The following is a 26,352-nucleotide window of genomic DNA, read 5'->3' as shown; positions in this document are numbered from 1 at the left end:
GATGTGACATCTGAGCAAAGTATCACACAGAACTAAGTAAAGCAAGGACTGAGGTGAAGAATGGCAAGTACTGCTTTAGAGCAGTAAAGTACTGAGACAACTGCAGGCTTCTGCCCACAGAACTCTGAAAGAGAGTGCAAAGGTCTGATCCCTCCCTGGCATGTGAGTGCTGGCACAACTTCTAGCATATGCATGATCTGATCAGCAACATTTTTCTTCCAACTAACTGTGCCTGATTTACTCAGATCAGAGCATACACAGTGTCAGTAAAAATGGTACTTTGTCAGTACTGTGGGCACACCTTACTGCTTGAGAATCGCTGCAATATGCGTTTACTCATAGCAGTTCTGGTGCTGATGCTCATATGCAGGCAAAAGGTGGCAAGGAAAGAATAAACTTTACTCAAGCTGTGACGCTGAGCAGGGCTGGTCAGAACTGGAGTTAATTTGGTCTAGCTAGGAATACTGCCCTGGGGTCCTCACCACTGAGACTCCTATCTTGGCAGGGCTGGAAGGAGAAGGCAGCAATCCCAGAAGTGGAGAAAGAAGAACGAAACATAGCAAGGCTTACAAAGAGGCTGGGAAAAGGTGATATGCTGACAAAGCTATGCTAACAGATCATGTTTAGGGCTGAAAAACTCTAGAAATAAAATGGAGGTTGATGCTGGCGTCATAGTTTAGTGAGCATTACTTCCAAAGGTCACAATGCATTAGGTTTGGTGTGGTTTTTGTTGGCAGGATGTGTCATGTTTTTAACATTTCTTTTTACTACAGTACAGTACTGTAAAGCCCTGAGTGCACGTCTCTACCAGTGGGAAGCCTGATCAACTACAGATTGTTGTCAACCCAAAGATCGTTGTCAACTCTTGTGTTAGATGAAGATTTGATCCTCTCAGTTTCTTAAGTGAAGCTCCAAAATCTTCAAGGTTGAGGCCAAACCCCTGCAGAACCATCCTTCTCCATAGGTTTTTTAGGTCAGCTCCTGTGTACCCCTCTACTCCAGCCAACAGTAATTTTTCTTCCCACTGACTGTCCTTTTACAAGGGAAACCAAAATTGTCTGAAATCTTGGATTTTGAAAAATTCAAAGTAATTTAATTAAAACAAGGATTCCTCAGCATTTGCACTTATACTCCAAAGTAATCTATACATTCAGTGTTTTTGAAATGCAGTGACTTGGGAGAAGTGTGCACACACCAGCACTCCGTAGAGGTCAAAAGGTAGAGAATAACATGGGAAACACTCTGTACACTTTTGTAATGTTTTGGCTGAGATACTCCCAACTACATTCTTGACTGCATCTTTCGAAACGGTAAAGCAAAATAAAGCATGATACCCACTAATCTCACAAGCACCTTTAGGTCATCGTGCTGTTCCACACTGCCACAGTTTTAGAGAACTTAGATCAAAAGCACCATGCCTGCATGATGCAAAGTACAACATAGCACAAATCCACTCTGACTCAGGTTCAAAATTTTGTAGTAGTAACTTCATCCTGGCAAACTTTATAACATACTGCATATCATTTGTCCCTCATACAGCCAACATAAAGCAATCTGCATCACGTACTTTAGCTAATTAGTCAGAAATTAAAATGATCCACACCATGTTACATATTGCCAGATAATCCCATGGTGCAGAGATCTATTTTTAACAAATATGAAGCTTTAGGCTGTACTGTTAACACTGTGTATAACCCCAGTCCTGGTGTATTATCAGTTTAACACCTTGCTGAAGAAATGTTCATGCAAGATATTCATGCGGTCACAAAGAGGAGGAGAAATTGTTTTTAAAATACTCAGTATCCCAAGCAACCCACCTTGTTTCAAACAATTCATGCACTGAATTCAGAAACAATTCACTATCCATCAATAAGACATTCTCACATAATGACAAATTATCTATATTCTCAGTTGTCTAGTAGGTTACTAGTAGGAGTCTTCATGTCTTATTCCAATAACCACCTGCCCAGTGTATGCACAAAATAAATGACACCATCAGAAGAAACAAAGTGTAGCAGGCAAAACAATGTCATCTCAAGGTCATTAACAAAAGCATAGGAAATGTAAAATACAGTATTGCAAAACAAGGGAACTGAGCTTTTTTCTACAAATGCAAGTTGAACATTAAGTTAATGGCAAAGACAGTATCATTTGGATCTGCGCCACACATGCTGCAATGCTAGAGTGCCCTTAGACTTTTTAAGTCTTTCAGAACAAAACTGTTGTGGATTTTTAAAGCAACTTTATAACTGGGGTTTTAGAAGACTGTAAAACCTTGTAAGGGCTAGTAGCTGCTTTCTGACCATGTGAACTATGATAATAAAAGTAGTCATAACTCCTGCTTCAACAAAGGCCTTCCACCATCTTGCCAACATATAATATGGTAGAGGGGATTAGGTGTCCCCTGACTCATCTATTAGTCATGTCAGGCTGTAGGCAGACGAGAAATCTACAGCTTCCATTTGGTGGCCTATAGCTGCCATGGAATCTGCTGCATTTAGATACACAGACATGCTCAGCCCTGCAACGGAAGGATACCTCAAGTCTAAACCAGACATGGAGAGATTCTGCAACAAATTCCTCTCGTGTTAGAATCAGAGGTGTCTCTCAATTATAGGAAATTAGTACAAATATAGATACTTCTATCAATCATACTTTAACAACCTTGCTGCTGCTACCAGCTTCCGCACAGCTGAAATCATAGAATCACAGAATGGTTTGGGTTGGAAGGGACCTCAAATGATTGCCTCTTTCAGGTTATCTGCTTATTCTTCTTTGCCTGCCACTAAATGTTTGTTTACACTATAAATAAATGGTGCTAAAATCAAATGAGGTGTTGTATGTGTTTACCAAGGAAATTAATCTGTATACCTTTCCAAAATCCTTCAAATCCTTGTGCATTTCAATGAGATGCACAACAGAATTTATACAAACAAAAAATAGTAACATGCTAATAGTTCTGTTTCAGTCAGCTTTCAGCTTGTATGGACGAATCAGCTTCTCCCGCTCCATAATTTAAATAGAGATCACATTGAAAAGACATTTTAGAACCAAGGATTTTTCAGAAAACATAACTTCCTTTTTTTTTTTTTAAATGTTTTCTTCACAATGTTCTACACCCTTTGGTACTTGCACAACACAAACACTTGGGGAAAATTAATTAGCAACTAAAACTGATAAGTGAATTGGTACAAATAAGTACAGTGAACTACTCTATGGACACACCCAGTCATAGATAAACATAAGGTAACCAGGGTTTAACTGCAGTAAACTAAGATCATCTAACTTGTGAACAGGATGATTTACAGTGTTAATAATTCTTGCACTTCCAGTTGCTCCACTTTGGTTTTCCCAGTATCGGGGTAGACTGATCAGTAATTTGAGTTCTATTATATGGGCAAAGTATTGCAACTACTTACCTCCCCCTAGTGACAATTCTTGAAAATGTATCGAATTAGTCCCCATCTGCCCTAGCGATAACTTAGCAACAAGTTTTTATACTGGCATGATCACTGTCCCCTTAGCAATAGTACATAGATCTAGAGTCATAATTCTGGGATCTATAAAAATAACCAGTGGTATATGTAAACATTTTTAAATTTTTCATATTACAATCCTTCATTTGCTTTGAAATTCTGTGCAGAAATACTGGTAAGTTTAGAGACTTATGTCTTTCTTTTAGGTTTGTGTCCTTCGCTCTTTTGTTTTCCAGTACTGATCTCCAATAGTACTGTTTTCTTGTCTTGTGAAAGAAGTCTAAATGCAGTTAAGATTCTACAAATTCAGGCATTGTGCATTGTTACTACTGTGTCAAAGCACTGCTGAAGTATTGCTGAGTGTGTCAAAGCAACTGAAGTCATGTAGTAAAGACTTCACATTCCTCAGTATTTGTAGAATTCAGGTATCCAGCCATAACATGCTTTATTGTATGATAAAATACAATATCCCTGGCTAAAAGAACTGCATCTAAAGCGACGCTATCCAGGGCTGTTTTCTTATATATAAAAACATAAGCAAACATTCTGGGGAAAATCTTCCCTCAAAATACCTGTCAGACATGGAGGGTTTTTTAGACTTTTTCTAGTTACAACAGTGCAAAATTCCTACTACCTTCACCTAGATAAGTCTCTTTTTTTTGGCTGCCAACCTGCCAACTTAGGGCATAGGTACCATAAATGACTGTTTTCTGACTCCCATCACCTTTCCTGTGCCTTTTGAATCAATCACCACTTAGACCCATTGTAACACCATCAACAGCCATCTACAATCAGCTGAACTAATTCAAGCTAATGGGAAGGCCTATGAAGCATTAACTATGAATGAGATCATTCATGCATCTCACGTTAACCTGTTAGTAAATGCAGGTTTAATACCCACATGCAAAATGAGGCATATGGAGCTGCAGCACACACTAATACTCAAGAAAAAAAATAATCATTAACACAGAAATGATGTTTGTTAAAGCACAGACACTCACAGTGGCTGTCATGGCACAGTGGAGCTTGCTGCTGTCCTGGAAGACAAAAAAGCTACGCTGAAAAGGGATAATTCTATCCAAAACCCAATCAGATCAAATTGTCCTCACTTTAAAACCATGATTAAATTTATCTAACGTTTTATAGTTTATGAAATCTATGGCCTACCTGAGGTTTGTTTGCAGAGCAATTATTCACTTACAGTGTTAATCTTTAGCACACACTCCAGCATGATAGCAAATCAGAATAGAAAATTACAGACTGAGTCAATAAAGAACAACTACTCTCCTCACCCCATAGCAGTAAATATTGCCCATGCTGAAGTCCTTATAACTGAGGGCAGCCCCCGGCATGTTGCTCAATGTTCCCTCTCAAAAGGACCTTGAATGCCTATGCACAAGTAGGAAATCAGTTCTGGGAGGGAAATATAAGTAAATACTACAATACTAGCGACAACTCAGGCATCCAGGATAGGAGATGGCTGCAAGCTTTTTTCATGAAGGCTTCCATATTTCTCAAAAAAAAGATTTATGTAACAAGATGGACATATCCACCTCCAAAAATTAATGAGGGAAAGGATCCTTAAATTGTTTATTTTTTCTCCCTCCTCAGAAATGGCTTTAAAAAAAATGGATGACGTAAAAGACAATTTGGTTTTAAATTGGCTGAATTCTCTTGATTTCTACATGAGAAGGATCCTGTGTTTGGCTAAGTTATTCCTTTTATTTTTCTACACTCTGGAGAACTGACCTGTGCTATTGTTTTAAACAGAATTCCCTAGGTCTAGATGATTCCCATTGGCATCCGCATATATGGAACCAGTCTCTGGGATAATTGTTTCACCTGTTAAGCAGCATTGCACTGAAGTTGGAACAAAACAGTGTCTTTTGGTCCCTTCATGAGAATTAAGCTAAAATCCTTTAAAATGGAAGAGCAAGTCAGCATAGAGAATTACGTGATTAGATTGCTTTAAGCACAACTCCTGGACCTCAGTTGACTTAACAGAAAACGGATTTGATAACAAACCAACCCACCTTCTGTCCTACCTTGCTATTTTAAAAATATGTTTAACAGCTTTTGTTGAAAAGGGCCCTCATCCCATGATCAGGGTGGGACAGACCTACTTTGGAGCTTGACTAGCTTTTAGTGATTTAAGTTATATCCTTATTTCAAAGATGGTTCCGTTACTCTTACTTGGGCTGAAATAAAAATCTCTTTATAATCAGCCAGACATGATACAGCTGTTGTAATACTGTGACATTAGTGAGCAGCTTTGATTCAGAATCTGTATAGTTGTAAGTACAATCAAATACTTACGGATTTATCCTAGTCTGAAGCAGAAATTTACACTCATTATTAAGAGTAAGATCTCATTATGACTCTGGGTATATATTATACTGTGGGATTTACCAGCCATCAGTGGTTGAATTGCTAAGAGGCTTCATGTTCAAACTGATCGAGTCAAATAATGTAAGTCCACTTCACTTCCCCAGCAGTTTCCCATCTTCTGAACATGGATGGCATGCAGCTAAAATGCATCTTACATTGTTGCAGTGTAACAGCCCTCTACAGGTCAGCACATAAAATCCTAGCTGCCCATGCAGTAATTCCTACCCCATGCTAAACAAATTATTTATTACGGACTCACTCTACCCAATCATTACCTTAGTGCCATGCAATCCAGAAAGCCAGACTGTTACTGTCCAGACTATTTGAAATGTCTGAGACAAGTGAAATAAACTCTGATACAGAAAGCACATGAAAACACTGTTGTGTCCAGAAATGCTTTTCTGACCTTGCGTGGTGAGAGGTGGTAGAGCTATGCAGATTACAGGTGAAGCTACCCCTGCTTCATTAATTCCCTGGAACAGCCGCGAAAGCCTGATCCTATCCTGGAGTAAATTTCTGCCCTCTGTGCTCCGCTTCGAAGAATGTCAAATACATAGGTTCTGTGCCACCTGAGTAGGTCTTCCTCTGCATATGCGAACTAAATGTCTGTTTAGCATGTGAACAGAAATGACAATAATCAGTGCTGACTGATGTTTTTAAACAGATGTTGCCAGATTGCCATACTTGCACTTTATTATCCCAGGGCATCACTTGTTCTTCACACTATATTCTTTATTTGGATTAAATGTCAATATCCACAGTCTCCGGAAACTTGTGAAAGGCTGGAGCTTGTTGTCCAAACATCCTTACAATTCCAGTTCCATCTATGCCCTGTTCTTGGCTGTTATTTTTTTCTTAGTTAATTTTGCTTTTCTCCTCAGAGTTGATTTCATGTTTTCATGCTTGAAAAAGATCCAAAACTGGGCTGGCAAGAAGAGGACAATCTGTGATGTGGGACAACTAATAAGATTTTTGCTGATATTTTGTAAATTAAGTGCGAATCCAAACTCTTCTTCAAAAACTACACTAAAACCTGAGTAAAACACAAGCATGAACCTGGAACCAACAGCTAAACACTCAACACCAAACTTCCTTTGGACATTGTGCTGCTGCCTTCCTGGTATTTGTTTCTGGGCTCTTCCTTCCCTTCCATTCTTTGTACTTTTTTATTTTGAATCATGGTACTTTAATTAAAATTTATAACAACAGCTTGAGCTAAACCTCTTTTATTCCACTCTCACATGAAAACATAAGCTGCAAGGCACAATAAGCAAAAGATAACCTTTAACAAGTATCTTTACAAAGAATACACAGTTGCTAAATCATCCTTTTCTTATTTTTTCCCACTAAACCAAACCTTTTCTTTAAAAATACTTTTTATTTTGTGATACTAATATTTCTTCAATGTATCTGCAAATAATACTGAAGCACAACCTGGGTACCCTCCCCTGTTCTTCCCAGGTTAGCAAGATGTTAAACATGCACCCCTCAGCCTTTCACTTTCTCCCACTCACAGATAACCTACTCTATTAAACTGAGCTTTTTTTCTAGAAAAGCCTTGTTCTTCCTCTGTGCTTCCTCAGAAGCAGTATCAAGTTGCTGTGAAAAGCCAATGAAACAAATAGTCTATCGGTATCCATGCCAACAAATACTGTAGCTAGTGTTAATACTGGACCCGTTTTGTTTTGCTGTCTATAGTTATTCTAGTGAAAAGTATTTCTTGGCACAGTATCAGTTCCAATGGCAAATATTTCAAACTTCTACAGAAATAATTAGCAATTGTTTTCTGTGAGAAAACAGCTTCACACTGACAACTTGCAAAGAGAGTCTAAATTCATTAAATAAATTATTCATGCTGAACGTAAAAGTGTTTATAGTTAGGCTAAGAACAAACTGAAGATGTCTCCCCATTGATTTAATCACTCAGCAAGGAATAATTTTAACCTCTTTGTCTTTCACATATCCATATAAATGGCAACAAGGCCAGTCTCTCCCAGCCACAACACTATACAGTCATATTTTACTTAATTTACATAAGTTTATGTAGGTGTCAAAGAAAGGTATGAGCGAAGCAAATCAGTTACTCGCCTTTTACAAACCTTTACATTTGGATACCATACTTGCCTTTAGAAAGAACTGACAGGTTACAAAATCCCCGAGATGCTGACCTGCAGTGATGTCTAGCTTCATGCCAACAAGGCATTATCTTCCAACTCTACCTCATAAGTTGGAGAGACACAGAAAATCAATTTTGAAAGCAGAAGACTTGGACTTGTAGAATTCCATTTGCTGTCAGCAAGAAACTATTACCTTACATATGATGATACCTAGAGATTTCAGGGAGAAAAGTTCAAGGCAAATAAAATAAACTTTTAACATTTTATTGATGAACAGCAAAAAATGCAGCTTTTGTTTATCATACTGCTGGATGTAATTTGTACATGTGTAAATAAACTTTTGCAGATGTTTTCAACACAATAGCCACTGTTCTGAAAAAAATTCAGGCATATGGTGTCACAGTCATGGACATCACCCTGAGAAGGATGGAGGATACAGAGCAGTGTGGTGGGAGCAACAGAAGGATCTGAGGACTGTAAATCCAGCTACAGCCACAGAGTAAATTGTCAGTGGCTATTTTGTGCTGAGCCATCTGTTGCCTTGACTACACTGCCCGCAATAGTTTAAAGATAACTGGAGTGTGTCTATACAAGCTACACAAACCGATAACTTCTGTGCTCTTTGATAAGAATAGGATCTGACTTACATTATATAGTAACCATTGTAGATGGCCTTTTAATACATCTTTCTTCCCAGAACAAGTTTTGTCACCAAGGAACACACAATGCCCTTTGATCTATATAACCAGAGGCTCACTAAACTTTTGTTCCATATCCTGGTGGGCACATCCTTTAGTATTGTCTTCAAATGTTATTCCTGTATCTGTATCACAAGTAACTTATCAGAGCCCATGAATATAGTTCATATTCTCTATTAGCCATCTATGTTATCAGTGCCTTTCTTTAGAGGAGACAGTGGTCCAAAATAGGATATGTATTTATATATAATTATTTTCGGTTGAGAAGTGGTCTTGTAATGGAATGAATTACAGATCTGTAGATGAAGATTTGAAATGGTGCTCCACAGACTGCTTTCCATCTTCTAGAACTCTGGAAATCCGCTGCAAAAAAAGAACAACAGAGTGCCATATGTTAAAATGACTACTGTATTGGATTCAGTAATATGTATACTAATTACTAGCTTGTGGCCTTAAGCTGTGCCTAGAGAAAAAAAGATGTTGACCAAATCCTGGATAGTTTGAATTAATTTCTCTATTCTGCAAAACCATAAACCTGTATTTAAACCTGTCCACGTGATTCCAGTCATGCTGTGAAGCACTATACAAATGGACTGTTGGCTTTATTCAGTCCTTTCTCAGACTTGTAAAAAAGGACATTTTGTCCTCTTTATTTTATATGCTATTTAGGTTTAAACGTGAGTGGATGAGATCATGCTGAAATGCTGTTACTCCTGGGTCTGAAAAGAACAAGTATGTGATAAATTGAATATAAGTGAAATCCCACAGACTTCAAATTAATAGGTTATTCTTGTTCATACCAGAAAAATAAGATTATGAGCACATTTAAATGCAGATTTTCCTAAATGTTGCTCTATGGTCACTGAAGGCACCATCTGTATTTTTTTTAAAAGACTGCAGAAACTCATGGATGAAAATGAAATCTATTCACCAGAAAAAATTAAAAATAACAATAATAATTATTTAAAAAATAATCAACCTTTGCTTTGAAAGATCAAAGAGTTGACATGTAAAATAACAAGTGTCACAGAATGCTTATGCAGTATGCATATCAGAAGCTACCAGCATCTGCATTAAATGTCATCCTCCCACTACCTGAAAAAATAGGAAAACTTTAAAACTTCTGAATCTTAATATCTGCACTGAATATACATACTTTCAAAACACTACATTAATTTCAATCATTTTGATTTTGTGAAATTTGCACAGAAATCAGTGAAAGGTTTCCTACTCTAAAGAAAGGCAACCTGTTTTAAACAACATTGACTCCAGTGTAAGCCAATTTCTACTTTCAAGCAAGCATCTCTGACATCAGCAATTGTCTCACATTGTGCATGTTTTGCCATATATGCTATGCTTACCTTACTCTGATGCTAGACCTAATTAAATGAAACAAGTAGTAATTGCTTTCCTCTTTTGTTAATATTATCTAAAGCAAATCAGAGAAAATCAGTAGGTCAAATGAGACCTCTTGTGGTACAGATGCAGAAACGCACAACTGAGCCTCTTAAACCCACAAAGATGTACATCCCTACTCCAAACAGCACAGCCAGCGGCAAATTTTTGTTTCCCCATAGAGCTTCCACTCCTCTCTCTGACGAGAGAAGAAAAACAAAAAAGAAGTTTGACTTACGATCTTAAGGTATTTTAAAATTACTTAATTTTCAGAGCAGAGAATGTTTGAAGAGGTAACACTTTCTTTTTTCCCCATAAACACATAACTTACCATTGTTTTAAATAACTGGTTCACTTTCTTTTTTTTCAAGGTTTTCTTGTCACCATCTGAGGTGGAAGGAAACACTGGCTGACTCAACCTATGTGATGCAATTGTTTCATCAGGTGCCACTGGGCTGACGGACAGAGTTAATCCTTAGAATAGAAACATATTGGTTGCACAAAACAAAACCAAAAAAAGGAGAGAGAGTATAAGATAAAGCAGAAGTCAAAATAATGAACTACTGCAATTACTGGAAAGAAATGAGACATTTTTAATTAACTATATCCTTAGAATACAAAAAATATGTAATGGGGAAGCACTCAACTTCATTACTTTGAAACTGAATAGTGAAAAAAAATGAACCAATCTGGTCAAATAAGAAAAAATAGATATATACATGAAAAAGTAGTGGGTCATGACAGTCTGTTGTGTTGTGCTAAATGTCTGTTACAGGCATCTAGAAAGATAGGGATAGTGCAGACTAAGAAATGGGATGTGCTATGGAAGAAGTAGGGGGTAAAGGATATTGAAATATCCTGTACACCCTGGCCTAGAGATGAGTTTCACCTTCAGTTACACTTTCCCCTTCCCTATCACACAACTGTCAATCTTTCTATGGAGCAGTTATGTTATCTTGTTTCCCCTTCCTCTCGCTGAGGAAGGCTTATGAGATTCCTCTTTAACATCAAAAGCAGAAGTTGAAACCCTACTATGGGGCAACCTTTGGGGATATTCATCTGCTGAAGCAAAGTACAGAGCAATTCTTCCTGTTTCCAATGCTGCCCTCAGCTCTGAGGGCAGACTGCAGATGCCCTTGCTTCTGCAAGTGAGTCCCTACAAAGCAAGGAAAATGAATAAACCTTGCCTCTTTCAAGGCAGGGGGAATGCCCCCAGTATACAAGGCAGCAAAATTTGGAGCTCCAGAAGTAACGCTTTTAGAATTTGCATGTTCGCACTAGGCAGCACAGTATTATCAAGCAGGAGTAGCAGTTCAGCCTCACATACACAATACACACTTAAACTGTAATCTTTGTCTCAGAGGCATGGAGCCACATAGAGAGAGCTACCTGCTCTGCTTGGAGTTATTATCTTAACATAGCAATAAAGAAGTGCAGAACTCTTACCTAACTGTAAGCAGCTTACCTGGGATAGTTGGCATAGAACGACTGACAGAACTCATCTGCTTGAGGACAGATGTTTTCTGAGGTGCTACTACATGTTCTGAGAGGTTGGTGTCACTCATGAACTCGTATTTCCTTGACAGCTGTTTAATTAAAAAAAAAGCCATTAATGATGAACTGAGATATGAGCAACAAAGATCTAAGCAAAATAGTATTTTGTGAAAAGCATAAAAGAAAATAATTAATAAACAAACTATCATGCCAAACCCAAGTTTTTTATGGAATTGTTTGCGGAGTAAACAATAAAAGTAACTAGAAGTAGTAGAATTGGGTCCACATATAATATTACACACTAGCTAAAAACATGTAACAATTTGGCAGATGATTTACAGTTAGATAAATACATTTAATTCCATACAGAAAAAAGCATTACTCTAAAAAAGCTAGCTAGAAGAGATTCTGTAATCTGGAACTGTAGCATGGTTTTCCTACCATATCTTTGGAATAATACCATCAGCCAGCTCTGACTCTGATCTGCAATGTAAAAAGTTTTGAAAACATTTTTTCCTATTGCATTAACATAGCCAGCTCGGCTCCTGCAAGGCTTATCACTATTTTTCTGAAGCAAAAGAAAATCCTGTCACTGAGTACATAGTGAGATTCCCACAGTTAGGGGTATGTGTTATCTAATTTAATCAAAAGACAAAGGTATTGCTTGTTTTTGTATATTAATGCTTCTCAGAGCATGACTGTGCTTTATATCTCTCTTTTGTATAAGGACACATGGTTTAAGACAATCATAATCCTCCACAAGTTTCTCCTTGTTTCCCAAAAGAATCTTAGCTTTATATTGAATTCACTTTGCCTTTGATGACTCCTCCAAAACTTTTTTATCAAATGACTTATGCTCTCTGTGTAATTCAACAATCTGTTATTGCCTGATCCTTTAATTTAGATAGGGCTTGTGTATCAAGAGGACATCTTTTTTTAAAAAAATATTATTTCTTTTTATATTAAAAGAAGAAAAGCCTCCTGAGAATTAAACTACCAAAAAAAAAAAAAAAGAGAGGGGGGGGAAAAAGCGCAATATAAGTTATGTAAGTCATTCTAATGATCTAGCAATGCAATAAAAGCACTCAGATCATCTATGGAGTGAGAGATGCCTGTGCTTCCAAACTTCAGTCTGGCACCATTTAAGGAACACTGTTTGCAATCTTGCAATTTCCTACCAGCTGCACATTCCATAACAAAGTACAAAAGGTACAGGGCTCATCACTTTTGAAATAGCCCTGACTGCAAGGAGCTGCCGTGAAATGTCAGCACAGTCAATTGCCTCTCTGCAGGAAAGTCAATTGCCTCTCTGCAGCTTAACCCTCCCAATATAGTACTCTATTGCAAGCTAACCAAGCTTCAGAATTTGCAACTTCAGGGCTATATTATCTGTCATCATAAACAAGTAGAGATGTTCTGATTTTTCCATTGATTTGTTTCCTCCTCAGCATCTTGCAGGTTTCATTCATGGCAGGGCAGATCATCTCTGCATCCTGCATATATTTCCCTTTATGACAGCTAGAGTCCTATGTGATATATTTTTCTTTTCCTAAGCAAAGCAGTAATGTCCTCTCTTTTATGGATTATAAAATACTACTCTAAATCAGTAACATACACATTTCATGTCGGAGATAGAAATGTCAGGTGCTGTCTTCTCATCAGCAAACACCACACTGCTTCTTTTTGTTCTTTTTTTGGACCTTCTCATCTTTACTTCAGGGTGAGGATTAATTTGCAGAGCAGTCTCCTCTGATTCTGCTTTTACTGGCTTTGGTAGCACTACTTCCAGATCAAAGCTGCAGGAGCAAAAGAAAAAAGTACAAGTTGCTGAGTGATAATTTAAAAGCCACTGGTATTCTGACGTCATTTCCCTATGAAATATAAATGCAGGTCATCCTTTCCTTTGACTTTCTATAAGCCTTGCAAACTGTTGGCAAAAATTACATGATGTGCTTCAGCTGGCAACTGTGGATACAAATAAGATGCCTTCAGGAGGTATGACATCATCTTAAAGTGTTGCAAAGAATGTAAAATATTAATATGAGTGCAAATCCCTTTTTAAAGATTTGGGCATTAGCTTAAGAACTGCTAAACTAAATAGAGTTAGAGCTCATATGGCAAGTTATGCACGATGGTGATGGTGCTGAAAGCAAGACATGCTATTTTGGTTGCTGAAAACAGTGGAACAGAGTTACCATTTATTCTCATGTTTTAAATGCATACTCCTATTTATTTCACCATATTGGACAACAATGCACATATTCAGTGTAAAAAAAAAAAATCTCCATCCTTCTCTTCCTCTAACTTTTACAGTTTAAAAATTGGGCTAGTTTTCATTTTAAAAAATTATGAAATTGGTGCTGGCTTTACTCCCTCCTCTGCTGATGTAATTAGCCCATTGAACATAGGACTGAACTTATTTTACAACAAAAATTGTTAAAGCAAGTAGCATGGTCAATTTGTTGTCTCGTGCTTCCTAGAAACAAATAGGCATCATAAGAATTAAAAGTAGGCGCCTGATTTAGCTGCTTAAGTATAGTTGTCTGGTTCTGTAGAAGTCATGCTTTATCAGAGACATGGGGCTGGCAGATATGCCACAAATCATGTTTCTGTGCTACACCCTTCTTGAGTGGAAGCTGAAGGGCAGGAACATACAAGAACAGAGGGGTATCTTAAGAAGAAACACTTCCAAGTTAGGGTCGTACACTTTTGGACTTTTTACTGTTTAAAATTGAAGTACTCGAAAAGGGAAATCAGGTGTTTAAAAAAAAAATCACAAACACTGCTCAGCAAGATCAATTTCATATGTGCCTTGTTTGGGAAGAAGTTCTGTGTGCCCAAAGGATAATTTATAAAGTGATCAAAACAATTTGTGGATGAAAAAGCTAAACAATACACCTATAACTGTTCTCTCAAACTTAAAAATCTATGTTTCCCAGTGCTGCAGTTAAGAAAGCATATTAGGCAAAACATTTTACATTACTCCAGGCTTTGCCTCCTTACTTGTAAGTTTTTAAAGGCTTTCCTCTTCCTCTCCAATTTTTACAAGCAAAAGGATGCTAATTAAGTTAAAAGCTGTATAAAGACAAACTTGCAAAAAACCCAGATCTTTGTATTATGTTTGAAATGTCATTTAAATTATAAAATATTTGTTTCCTAAAAATGAAATGTAACTTTTTTCAGTGAGACTTGAGCATATTTTGTCTACTAAGGTTGAAATACTACAGCTTTAAGCCAGGAGAGAGTGATAGCTAGAGTTAAAAATAATTTTGGCATACTGTGAAGAGACTGCTAGTGGTCTTTATCCTTGAATGCCTTTTTTTTTTTTTTTTTCCAATCTTTTAGTTTCATCCCATAAAACTGTTTAAAAACCAAGACTGAAAGAAAATTTGTATTGTATTTGTAACCAACCTTTCTGAGGCAATTTTGTTTGGAGTACTGCAGTCCGAATTCATGGAAGTCAGTGAAATAACTGATAACTGACGATAGGATCTCAGCATGGATCTTGGCCGTCCTACTCTCTTGTCATCAAAATCTGGCTACAGGATGGAAAAGAGAAACATTTTCTATCAAACAACTTTGTGTGAACCTCATTTCATCCCTTCTCACTAGGTCTTGAAGATAGCACAGTTGTTTTAACATTTGCCATGAAAGAAGTTATTTGCAACCATTAATCACTGTGACTCTTCTGTCTGGATACGCTCTAAGACCTCTCAAACTCAATGATACAGTAAGTAGCTAAATAAACTACAATTGACATAATTAATTTTATGTTTGCAAAAAAAATTAAAATAAACAGTGTCTGCTGATCTTATTTTGAACAGACCTGGGGCATGCCATTAAAGTACTTGCTTGAGCAAATAGATTTAGTTAGTCCTTGCTCCAAGACACTAATCATGCTGCTTCTTCAATACAACAGATTCTGCCATCTCTATACATTAATGCAGCCTTTTTAAATTATATGTTTGCAAATATTGGAGAAAGTTTATTTCCCTAATAGCCAGACAGGAAGAACAAGAGGATTCTCCAGGTCATCATGTATCCATATTGCACAAAGCCAAGTATGCTGCACCGTCTCTGTCTGGAAAGCATGAGGTAGAGCATGTTCTGCAGTGGAATGAGAAAAAGGAGATTTCCCTCCAAATCTCCTTGAAGAAGATTTAGCTATCACAATGGAAATATTCAGCTTGATGATGATGGTTATTTAGGCTTTGCAGTCTGGTACAAAGTTAACTGAAACAATCTATCTGACTTATTTCCAAATGCTTTCCTGTTACTCTTGTTAACAAGGTAGGGACAAAAAAATCACATTTCTTGGCTAATACTAGAACTGTCTTCTTTCTTCAGGGGTGACTTCTGGGATCTAAAATTGTAGAGTGCAGTCAGCTCTTCTCTCTTTTTCTGTTTATTTCCTGGGATAAGCAAGCCTCTCCCTAGTTAGCTCATCATATCATCATGTCATGATATGAGGCAGGTTTTTGAGAATTTCCCAGTGCGTGCATACCATAAACTACTTTTGTAGCCTACTTCAATTTCTGTCCCATAAACAGGATATGAATAACTTCTACAAAACTTCTCATATTAGAGTACGGGGGTTTGTTCTGATTATCCAGAAAATATTAAAAATTTATGCATAATTTCACATGCCAAATTCTCAAGTACTTTGCTTCTGATGTCATTTCTCACTAAGACTCTGATGTGTAGCAGAAGACTTGGAAACATTTGTAGTTTCAAGAATAATTTTCAAGTGTTTTGCAGAGTTTACATGCAATGAGTTTACATGCTGCTCATCCTTTGAATGGCCAGAATCTTGTGATAAAGACACAAGGGCTGCATAACTTTTTTTTTTTCTTTTCTTTTCTTCTAATAAAAAAACTCAGACCAGCCACTAGAGAGTCAGATATGGTAAAACGGCAGTAGTGCCATTCAAAAAGTACATTCTCTGTTCTTGCAAAATTTTAAATAGGTTACTTGGTTTTTTTATGTGCTGATCTGTAAGAGCGCTGAAGGGTTCAAGGATTAGACAAGATTGCTAATTGTGGATTACAGTCTCTATTATTGCCAAGGATGGAGGCATGGGACTGAAAATAAGAAAAACATACTGAGATAAATACACAGAATTTTCATCATATTGGTGCATAACACAGCACAAATCCAAAATTTAGTTTAGAAACTTGCTACTTTTTCCCCTATAAAAGAAGAAATAAACCCTCTTACAAAATCATCAATGCTGAAAGCAACAACATAAAATAATTTCTAGAGCAACTGGTGTTTAATCCCCAAAACCAGCCAGTATCATTCTTGCTGGCCTGCACAAGCTCAGATAGACTATTTTACTCAAGAATTGTCTGGAGAGAAAATTTGTGTTGAGAAGATATCCTCCAATTCCCATATATTTCAGTTTGGTCTCAACTAACATTTATAGTATTATACACATGATAAGTTTTGCTTACAACACAGCTGGAAGTGGCTAGCACAGGGAGACATCAATTGCAGATCAAAGCCCTAAACAACTAAGAAAAATTAGAAAGAGGAGAAACACGAGAATTCGCTTTTACTTTCTCAATAAGCCAGAAAAGAATTGCAATTTTAATAGACATAATAAAATACTCCAAATCTTCCAGAACGAGGAATATTTGATACATCAAAGAATTGAACCAACTCTTACTATAAAACTCAGGTCTTACTACCTTCAGATCACAAGAAAACACACAAAACCCAAAAAAGTTTAGCATGTGTTTTTGTTTAGAAGAACAAGGTGTGTATTAAGTAATGAGAAAGGGCAGGAGAGGTTAAAAGGAGAGCAATACCAATTCTCTGGCTCCATATTGTTTTTCCACTTTAACTTTTAAATGCTTGAAACATTCCTCCATACGGTCATGGAAAGGACGAAGATTATCAGAAACTCTTCTTTCATGAATTTTAATTCCAGCCCCAAGGAAAGGTATCTTGAAGAAGGAAAAAAAGAAGAAAAAAGTTAGAATATTAAACTGGGTCTGACAACCCTTCTAGCTCCATTTAAAGTATCTGCTAAGTGAACTGCGACACTCTTACTGCAATTGGCAGACAGATTTGTCAGTTGATCTCAGCTTTTAGCAGCAACTACAAGATGGAAAGGGCTCTGGAAAAATGGACTTGCTCAGTAAATTTTTGAAGAATGTTGGCTGCCTCATAGTGACTGTTTTCTCTCTTCTACATATTTTAATATTAATCACTTATGAGATTAAACATACCATGAGAGAGTTTAAGAAATTCTTAGACTACTAGTCCACCTGCTTATGAAGGTGCCTGCCATAGTTTACAAGAAAGAAGGTAGGGATGAAAAAATATCCAAGTAGATTCCAGGCAGGTGGTTTCAAACTCTTTTCTTTCCAAATGGAGGATTAAATGACTGGGAAAGGTTTCAATGAATCTACTGGGGACTTAATCCTGTGATCACATTGACAATTGCTGCAGCAATTTAATATGTTAATGCCTGGTTACTGAAGGTGACCTCTTCCTTCCTCCTCGATTTTACTCTGCAGACTTCCTCTGTACTCCCCACATCACACGAAAAATGCAGTAAGATAATGCTTCAAAAGACAAATGAACAACTCAAGCCATGACCAGAGGCAGCTTGAATTTCTTAAAAAAATCCTTCTTCTTTGTCAGAAGTGGCTTGCTTACCAAATAAAAAAGAGAAAAAAAATTTATAATGAAGCAAATATGATAGTAATAGTGCCTTTCTAACCCTTCTTCCCTACAATGCTTTCCCCTTTGCTATTATATAGCTACTATCATCTCTGCTGTTATATTAGTGTAATAATAGCCAGTTGAAAGCAAACAAAACAAATCTTATCTTCAAAGATAATGGACAGCACACTTTGACATGTTGTTTAATTAATAATAAACGTATTCACAAAGAGAAACTTTGTAGTGCTTCTCTAAAATATAAAGACATTCCATTTTTCTTCAGTCTTTGAAGAAGGTGATTTGTGAGATTTGTGCAACATACTTTTAGCTACCCTTCTGCCAGTAACCTTTTCTAACTACTTTACCATTGACTTTTAACTGTTTTGCATTAATGTTTGGGGCTTTCTTGTAAAATCCACTTAGATTCCATGCTTCCTTTTTGTGTTCTGACCCTATAAACACTATTAATGTTGTATACATTGGTCCACCTATTGACCTGATCATGTTTTATGGAAGTTCAATTTCAATATAACTGTTAAAAACATGGTATTAAAACCCATCTATTAGAGAGACCTGTTTGTCCCCTTTAGAGGGATTTACAGGGATAGATATAAATTACCACTTTATTTCCTAATGCCAAATGGTACTACAGACAATTTATACCACTACATCCACTGAGTACTTCTGATGGTCAGAAAGCAACCATATACAGAGCCTGTGGTGGGCAACGATACAGGAGAAAGCTGTAAAGTTTGGTGACTCAAACTAAAAACCAAACTGAGATGAATCAAAATGAAACAGGAAGAAACTTCAAATACATTGAGAAAATAGTGCCAAGAAAAATCCATTAAAACTATTTGGAAGATTCATTTCAAGGTTGAGAGAGCAATAAATGATTAATTCTTGCTCTTTCTCATTTATGAAACAGAGATAGAATCATAGAATCATTGAATAGTTTGGGTTGGAAGGAACCTTTAAAGGCCATCTTGTCCAACCCCCATGCAATGAGCAGGGACATCTTCAACTAGATCAGGTTGCTAAGAGCCCCGTCCAGCCTGACCCTGAATGTCTCCAGGGATGGGGCATCTACCAACTCTCTGGGAAACCTGTGCCAGTGTCTCACCACCCTCAGCGTAAAGAATTTCTTCCTTATATCTAGTTTTAATCTACCCTCTTTTAGTTTAAAACCATTACCCCTTGTCCTATCACTAGAGGCCCTACTAAAAAGTTAGTCTCCATCTTTCTTATAAGCCCCGTTTAGGTACTGGAAGGCTGCTATAAGGTCTTCCTGGAGCCTTCTCTCCTCCAGGCTGAACAACCCCAACACTCTCAGCCTGTCTGCATAGGAGAGGTGCTCCAGCCCTCTGGTCATCTTTGTGGCCTCCTCTGGACTAACTCCAACAGCTCCATGTCTGTCCTGTGCTGAGGACCCCAGAGCTGGACGCAGTACTCCAGGTGGGGTCTCACCAGAGTGGAGTAGAGGGGCAGGATCCCCTCCCTCGACCTGCTGGTCATGCTGCTTTTGATGCAGCGCAGGATACTGTAGCCCTCCTCTCATGGATGGCATAAGATTAAATCAATGAGGAAGAATTTTTTAGTGCATTAGTACAAAGAATGAGACATGGAACATGATGAGATATATCTTGAGCCATTCACTTCTGATAGTAAAATTCCAGATTAACTCACACTATTTCATAACATCCCTCTTGAAAGGGAGATCACTATATTATGCCTTCATATAGCAATTACTGTGCCCATTCATTTACACAGCAAACAGTTCTTCCTCACTTAAACCATCTAAATTTCAGAGGACTTAGCAGTTAGTGGTTTCTTAACAAACTACCTATGTGCAAAAGTGTGTGCGTCTTCTCTCTTAGTCATTTTGCCATGTATCGATGGCAATAATTTCTATCTGGACTGGATAATGCAAATAGAATTGATAATTTCTGAGGTCATGTTTTTTTTCCCTCCATTATCACAACAAATGCTTAGGCCAATGAAAAGAGCCATTTCCCCTTGAATCTCAGCAAAAATAGTTTTTTTCTCCTACCACCGCCATAGGTGCATGCTTCTCTTTGAGGACAAAAGGGTTCTGCAGTTGGTTGGCTTATCATATGTTCACTAAAAATAAAAAACCCAAATAACCTCATTGCTGCTAGCATAGGCAGAATTTTCAGTTTTCTTAGGGAGATATAGCTTAAAAATATTTACTACTAGTCTTCCGTGCTAATTGTCCCACAAAAGATAAGTAGCAGCAGTCTTGAAGGGTTATTGAGCATGAAAATAACTCCTGCAAGCAACTAGCATTCCATTAAGGTTTCTAATGAAAACAAAACAAAACAGAAAAAAAACCCAAAAAAGGAAACCCCACCCACCTCTAGGAAGGAGTTACTTCCCAAGAGAAATTCTGACATTTGCAAATACTTGTTTTCCCAGCAATTCATGAAGTCCTTATGACTTTTGTCATGCTCTCAGTTTTGCCTCCAGGAATACAACCTGAGTTTGAAATCCTGGCCCTTTTAACCATAAATGTAGCCAAGTACACGTGGCTTTTGGTAAACCATTCCAAATGATGTGTTCTACAAAGTACTTTTCTGGCCTACTGTTTTCCCTACGACGTAAGGAGATACAGGGGTAATTCCCCTGATTCTAGTAGCATTTCATCTAACTCCTAACAGGCACTATAATGATGATACTCCTCAGGAAATATGATGTGATTGTTGTAGTTGAGCCATTTCTCCAGTTTAGGCACAGATTTTAAAAAAACCTGAAGGACAGGATCGCTTACATCCCCAAGAATGTTTTATCCAACACATGCCACATCAGAGGGTAAGGAATTATGCTGTTTGGTCAGTGATCTTAGTGGGTTAGTAATGGAATACATGCTAATCCTGTTAGGCACGTTAAAATTGAAGGAGTTGAAGCTCTGTTTCCTACTTAAGGGAAACTATTAATATCAAAATAGAATAATAAATAGATAGTCCTTTTACATACTCTGAAACAGAAGGTTTAGTCTAAGAGAGAATATGTTACTATAAGCTCCTTTTCAAATAAATACTCTGAATTCATCAGAGAGCTACACAGAAAGTTTGTAGAAGAATCTTATTCTTCTACCACTCCCTGCTTTGGGGAAACAGTCAAAAACAAAAAAGCCCTCAAAAAACCTCCCAAAACCCAACCCCAAACAAATGGTAAAAATGACACAATCATCTAAATGCTATGTTCTCCCGCTAGAAAGGAACAGAAAAAAGGAATAGCTGATGAAGCCTCAGATCACTGCTCTCAGTAAGAAGTTACCTGCCAAGCAATTAGATCTTTGAGTCTATTAAGCTTTTCTTGATCCTCTGGATGGTCTCTGATATATGCTTCTGTAAAGAAAGCCTTAGACAAAAAAAAAAAAAAAAAAAAAAAAAATATTCAGTCCATCATTTCAACAGGTAAAGAAATCAGTGATTACTCCATTGACTCCAGCTGGTGACCAGACTATTGGTCATCAAATGAGATACATGCATGCTCCTTAACCAGATGCTGCTAGTGATAATTCCTTCTTATATCCGTTGAGAACTGAGGTTTCTCTGCTTTGTTAAAAGGTATTCAGACTTCATCCAACGCTTCTGAGCTTGAGACCTTTACTATGAAACCCAAATATTGTTTTATTAAGCTTGCATTGAAACTAAAAAGGCACAAATTTGGAGTATCATGACTTAAATTGATAAATTATCATTTTATTCAAGCATCGTACTTACTGACATTAGCCAGTGTTACACAATAAAGAAACTGAACTCTTTCATAGATAAGCAGAAGAAGATATTGCATATACATGGCCTTTTGCTACCCAAAAGTTTTATCCCCATGTACAAAAGAATGTTGCTATTTGTCCATGACTGCCAAATATCTAAACAAATGATACTCTCAAATTAACATAGCGTAAGTCATACTCCTCCAGAATATGTCATGTGTACTGCATGTACCTTATGTTTGTACATATATATATGGCAACTTTTCAGCACTATCTGAGTCTATCTGACATGCTGAGCCTACTGAACATGGCACATGCTTTTCATCAGGAAATGGCAGGCAGAAATAATAGAGCTCTACAGCGGTGGGGTAATGCCATATTCATTTTTATCAAAAAATTTAATAATTAATAATTTAGAATTTAAATTTACATGAGTTTTTAACATTCCTGCTTTCTCTCCTGCCTCGCTTTCACAAGGTGGTCTTAGGGACAAATTTTCTACAGTTCAGTTCCTCAAGACATTCCATTTTCCATGTATTGCCAGAACAGTTTTTATTTGTATTCACATTTTTTAACAACAAAACCTGCTATGCAGAATGGCTGCAGTTACTGAGAAAACCTGATAATGGTTTAATTGATAACCCAGATCTAAATACTCCAGATCTACTGTAGGATAAACCCGATTGATTTACTCCAGACCAAATCTTTTGATGTGAGAGCGCCTATTTCATTACAAAAGGGGTATCTCGTCTCACATGTATATGAAAACCCTCATAACTGCAATTAATATTGAGCTGCAGTTACTCTAGTTTGCCAGTTTCTGCTTTCAAAGACAGATGTGACCAGGATATGAGGCTCTCTTAATCAGTAGAGTTATGGCTTTCATATTCCCAGCCCACATTCCACTGCCACTTTGAACAAAGGATGCAGGAGGATTATGAAGTAATATATCTGAATATGTTCTCTCCATTGACTTAAAAGCTCTTACCTTCTCATATTTAGCAAAGCCACCCATAACAGCTGGATCAACAATTCCATTCAGAAGCATAGAAAGTGGATTAATAGGAAGGTTCTCATCACTTTGGTACTGGTTAATCATCATCAAAATTTTTTCATTTGTTGTGGACATAGTCTCAATAGCATTCTCTAAAGGACTAATTGTAGTCTATAAAGAAACAAAAGACTTTTAAAGTTTATAAAGAGATAAAAATGTCTTTTTTGTTTTATAAAACTTCACATATATGAACAACATTCTTACAATTCAGCAAACCAACACAGATTTGTTCAATTCTCTTAGGACTTGGTCCTGAAACTATAAATAATCTTGTAAGATATATTGATCCTAGCAGTAGAAAGATAAAACATAAGTAATAACAGTTTTGTATGTACAAAAATAAGAACAATAGCCTCGTGTGATAAACTTGCAAATGATTTTGTACATGAGGATTCATGTAGATACATGTTTTATGGGTTCTTAGCATGTTAATACACACCTGTGACATGGAGACAACCTCAAACCATCGTAAAATTCCAGGAAGTTTGTATGCTGTAACAAACGATGTTCTCTCAATCCACATAGACTATTAAAAAAACATAGCAGGGAGAAAATGATACTTCAGGATTTAAACTTTAATCTCTTCTGCCTTCTGAAATGTCAGAGTGAAAATAATGTAGATGGAAAACATATGCACATTTTTGCAGGCAAGGACACTGCAAGCTGAATCTAGCACAGTAATTTGCACAAATCATTTTTCTGATTTCAGATTAGGTCATCTTCAGGCACTAAGCCTGCACAAAGCAGACGAAAAAGAAAATTACCCTTGAATTTTTTAGTATCTATTCCTATTTTTGCCATTACAGATTGAATGACTGACTAAATGACCTACTCTCCCCTCTACCCAGATAATACTTCCCCCTTCCACTTTCAAAACATATTCCTGTAATTAAAAGCAGTAATAGCCCTATAACAACTTGCCAGCATTCTTAGTTTTTTTCCTCTTTCGTTTTCCTCTTCTGAACAAGACTAGCTCTTGGTATTTTAAAATGCCAGTAGTTCACTTACCCTACTGCTCCTTATTTTACCAATATCAGCTCATCTAAAGTGCCAGTACTGAGAAACATAATAATGAATGCAATGAAGACATAGTTCAACTATCCAAATTTCCACCCATCTGAAGTAAGTATGCATAAATCTATTGTTGTCAGCAATGAAAACATTAACCATTTAATTTTTGTAAAGCCAATTAAATGTATATTCATAAATAGGTTCAAAACTCTCCAGTTTGCAAAGGAAGCCAATGTGCATCATGAGTCTTGATAATACAGTGCAAAGCTGGGATGTCAGGGTAGAGTTTGCATCTGCAGCATTTAATTTAAGAGCAGGTAAGAAGCTCCTTACACAAAATTGTTGACTTTACTGATCAGCACGAACATAACTGAAATTGTACATTTTTGAAAAAAAATGGCTTTTCCCATCAGTCACCCAAGAGCACAGCTTTAGCCATAAAGATTGGATGGTATGGTTTTCACGACAAACTATAAAATATCAGGTATCTGTAAAATTAAAATATAGAAACTTAGCACATTTTTATGCGTGACACTGAGAAATAAATTATAGTGTTGCAGTTTTCCTAGAATATTTGAACAATGAAGACTATTTCTCAGCCTTGCATGGGAATAAAAATGACATAGGTAGTACTCTGTCAAGATTTCGCAGGACTGATGAAAGCAGACAACACACACCTCTCTGCCAAGCTGGCAGCTGACAAAAGTGTCGTAAACTACAAGAGGCAAACCGTTTGATATTTATTTACATGTCATCTTGTTTCATAGTGAAAATCTGTACCAGAAAACGTTACTGCTTAACACAAATGCGTTGAACATACTTAACTACATAATGTTTACCTGCAATCGAAACAGTAATGTACCATTGAGTAAGTACATAGGAGTAGTGCTGAAATAGAGAAATCTTGCCTTTTTTTTTTTTTTTTTTAAACCAGATCCTAAAATTAGAGTGTCTGTAATGAGTAATCTGAGACCAAAAGTATCTAGATCAAAATTCAGTCACAGCTACTGGAACTGCCTCCATCACCCTGTCATTGATTTACTTACAGCAAATTCATTTTCAGGGTCCACAGATCCTTTTCTGACTGGTCTTGAATAGTGGAACCGGTGCACATTGTTGGACTTATAAAAACTGAAAGATTTTAAAAAAAGAGTATTTTAAAACACAGAATTCAGAAATTTATGGATCTTGTTATCGCAGTTAAATATTTCATTTTGAATCAGTTGAGTTTTTAATTAAAAGAAAATTTACTACTCAGAAGAAAAAGCACTTTACTGAAAACTCAGGAGACAAAACTACTTTATCTATAAATCAGAGTCAACACACAGTATTTTACAAGTATTAAGCTTCAGCTTGTGACTAGGTGTAATTTCCAGGTAAAAAAATTCCAGAACTCCCAGATTAATGTTAAAACCTAGAAAAGATTTTTACTTTCCTGCATTCTTGCTGTGGCATGCACACTGTTTGCCAACTTTATAATGGCATACAAAAGGAGTACATTTTGTTAAAAATAATTGACTGAACAGAGCAGATATATGGACTGAAATACATGTGTTTTTTCATCCACGGTGCATGCCAAATCAGTTTAATCATGTCTAACAATTCTGCTCACAATGCAGAAAAATAGTTATTCAAGAAACTAAACATTTGAATCCATTAATAATTTCTTGCGATGGATAAGAAAATGTATATAAACACACTTGCAGAGGGGGACATCAATGCAAAGAAATCTATTGCAAATTCATGTTATAGTCTATTCTATTTAGCTAATGAATCATTCTCAATCAATGTGAGCACATATTTCCACTAAACTCGTAACCACTCGGCTTTTAGCACTGGCTAATTTGAAAGAACAGAGATTGCAGTTTTGGTTAAGTATTTTGCTGTCCACAGAAAAATCTCTCATTTAGGTTTTTAGTTTTGGTTTTAAAGAGGAATTCAATTTTAAGACATTATAAGTAAAAGCTAATTTTGCAGAGCAAAACGAATCTCAGCAATACCTTACAGTCAAACCAAACCATGTTTTGGCAGTCTAGAGAAACAAATAAACAGAGACACCTCAGACAGCTGAGCTAAGCAAACTTCTGTTGTGTTAGTTGATAGGAACCTATGGTTTCCGATCCAAACTACTAAGATTATCTTCATCAATAAGGAAAAGAAAGTGGAAAATAGTGCCATACTGACTCAGATCACTTTACAGTTGAAATCTGAATATCTGAAAGGACAGATATTTTGAAGCTCTTTCATAGAATAAATGCGTTGCCATCAACTAATGTAACTAACAATTAAATGCCCAATAAAGTACACT

General features: G+C 36.8%; 1 protein-coding gene across 1 annotated transcript in view; it reads right to left on the bottom strand.

The window, feature by feature from the left end:
- Window positions 1–8,229: 8,229 nt before the first annotated feature.
- Window positions 8,230–26,352, bottom strand: part of DOCK2 (dedicator of cytokinesis 2) — a 203,119-nt gene continuing 184,996 nt past the window's right edge. Inside the window, exons 43-52 of the mRNA XM_054841776.1 lie at window positions 25,091–25,175; window positions 23,473–23,559; window positions 22,968–23,144; window positions 21,538–21,621; window positions 17,379–17,516; window positions 14,980–15,107; window positions 13,184–13,364; window positions 11,540–11,660; window positions 10,406–10,548; window positions 8,230–9,042 (exon numbers count right to left, since the gene is read on the bottom strand). Coding sequence (XP_054697751.1) covers window positions 8,968–9,042; window positions 10,406–10,548; window positions 11,540–11,660; window positions 13,184–13,364; window positions 14,980–15,107; window positions 17,379–17,516; window positions 21,538–21,621; window positions 22,968–23,144; window positions 23,473–23,559; window positions 25,091–25,175 — 1,219 coding nt within the window. The 3' untranslated portion in view covers window positions 8,230–8,967. The remainder of the gene's footprint in view (window positions 9,043–10,405; window positions 10,549–11,539; window positions 11,661–13,183; window positions 13,365–14,979; window positions 15,108–17,378; window positions 17,517–21,537; window positions 21,622–22,967; window positions 23,145–23,472; window positions 23,560–25,090; window positions 25,176–26,352) is intronic.

Source organism: Grus americana, chromosome 14, assembly GCF_028858705.1.
Source record: "Grus americana isolate bGruAme1 chromosome 14, bGruAme1.mat, whole genome shotgun sequence".
Taxonomy (NCBI): domain Eukaryota; kingdom Metazoa; phylum Chordata; class Aves; order Gruiformes; family Gruidae; genus Grus; species Grus americana.
Note: the sequence above shows the minus strand (reverse complement) of the source record. Positions and strands in the feature narration are given on the sequence as shown.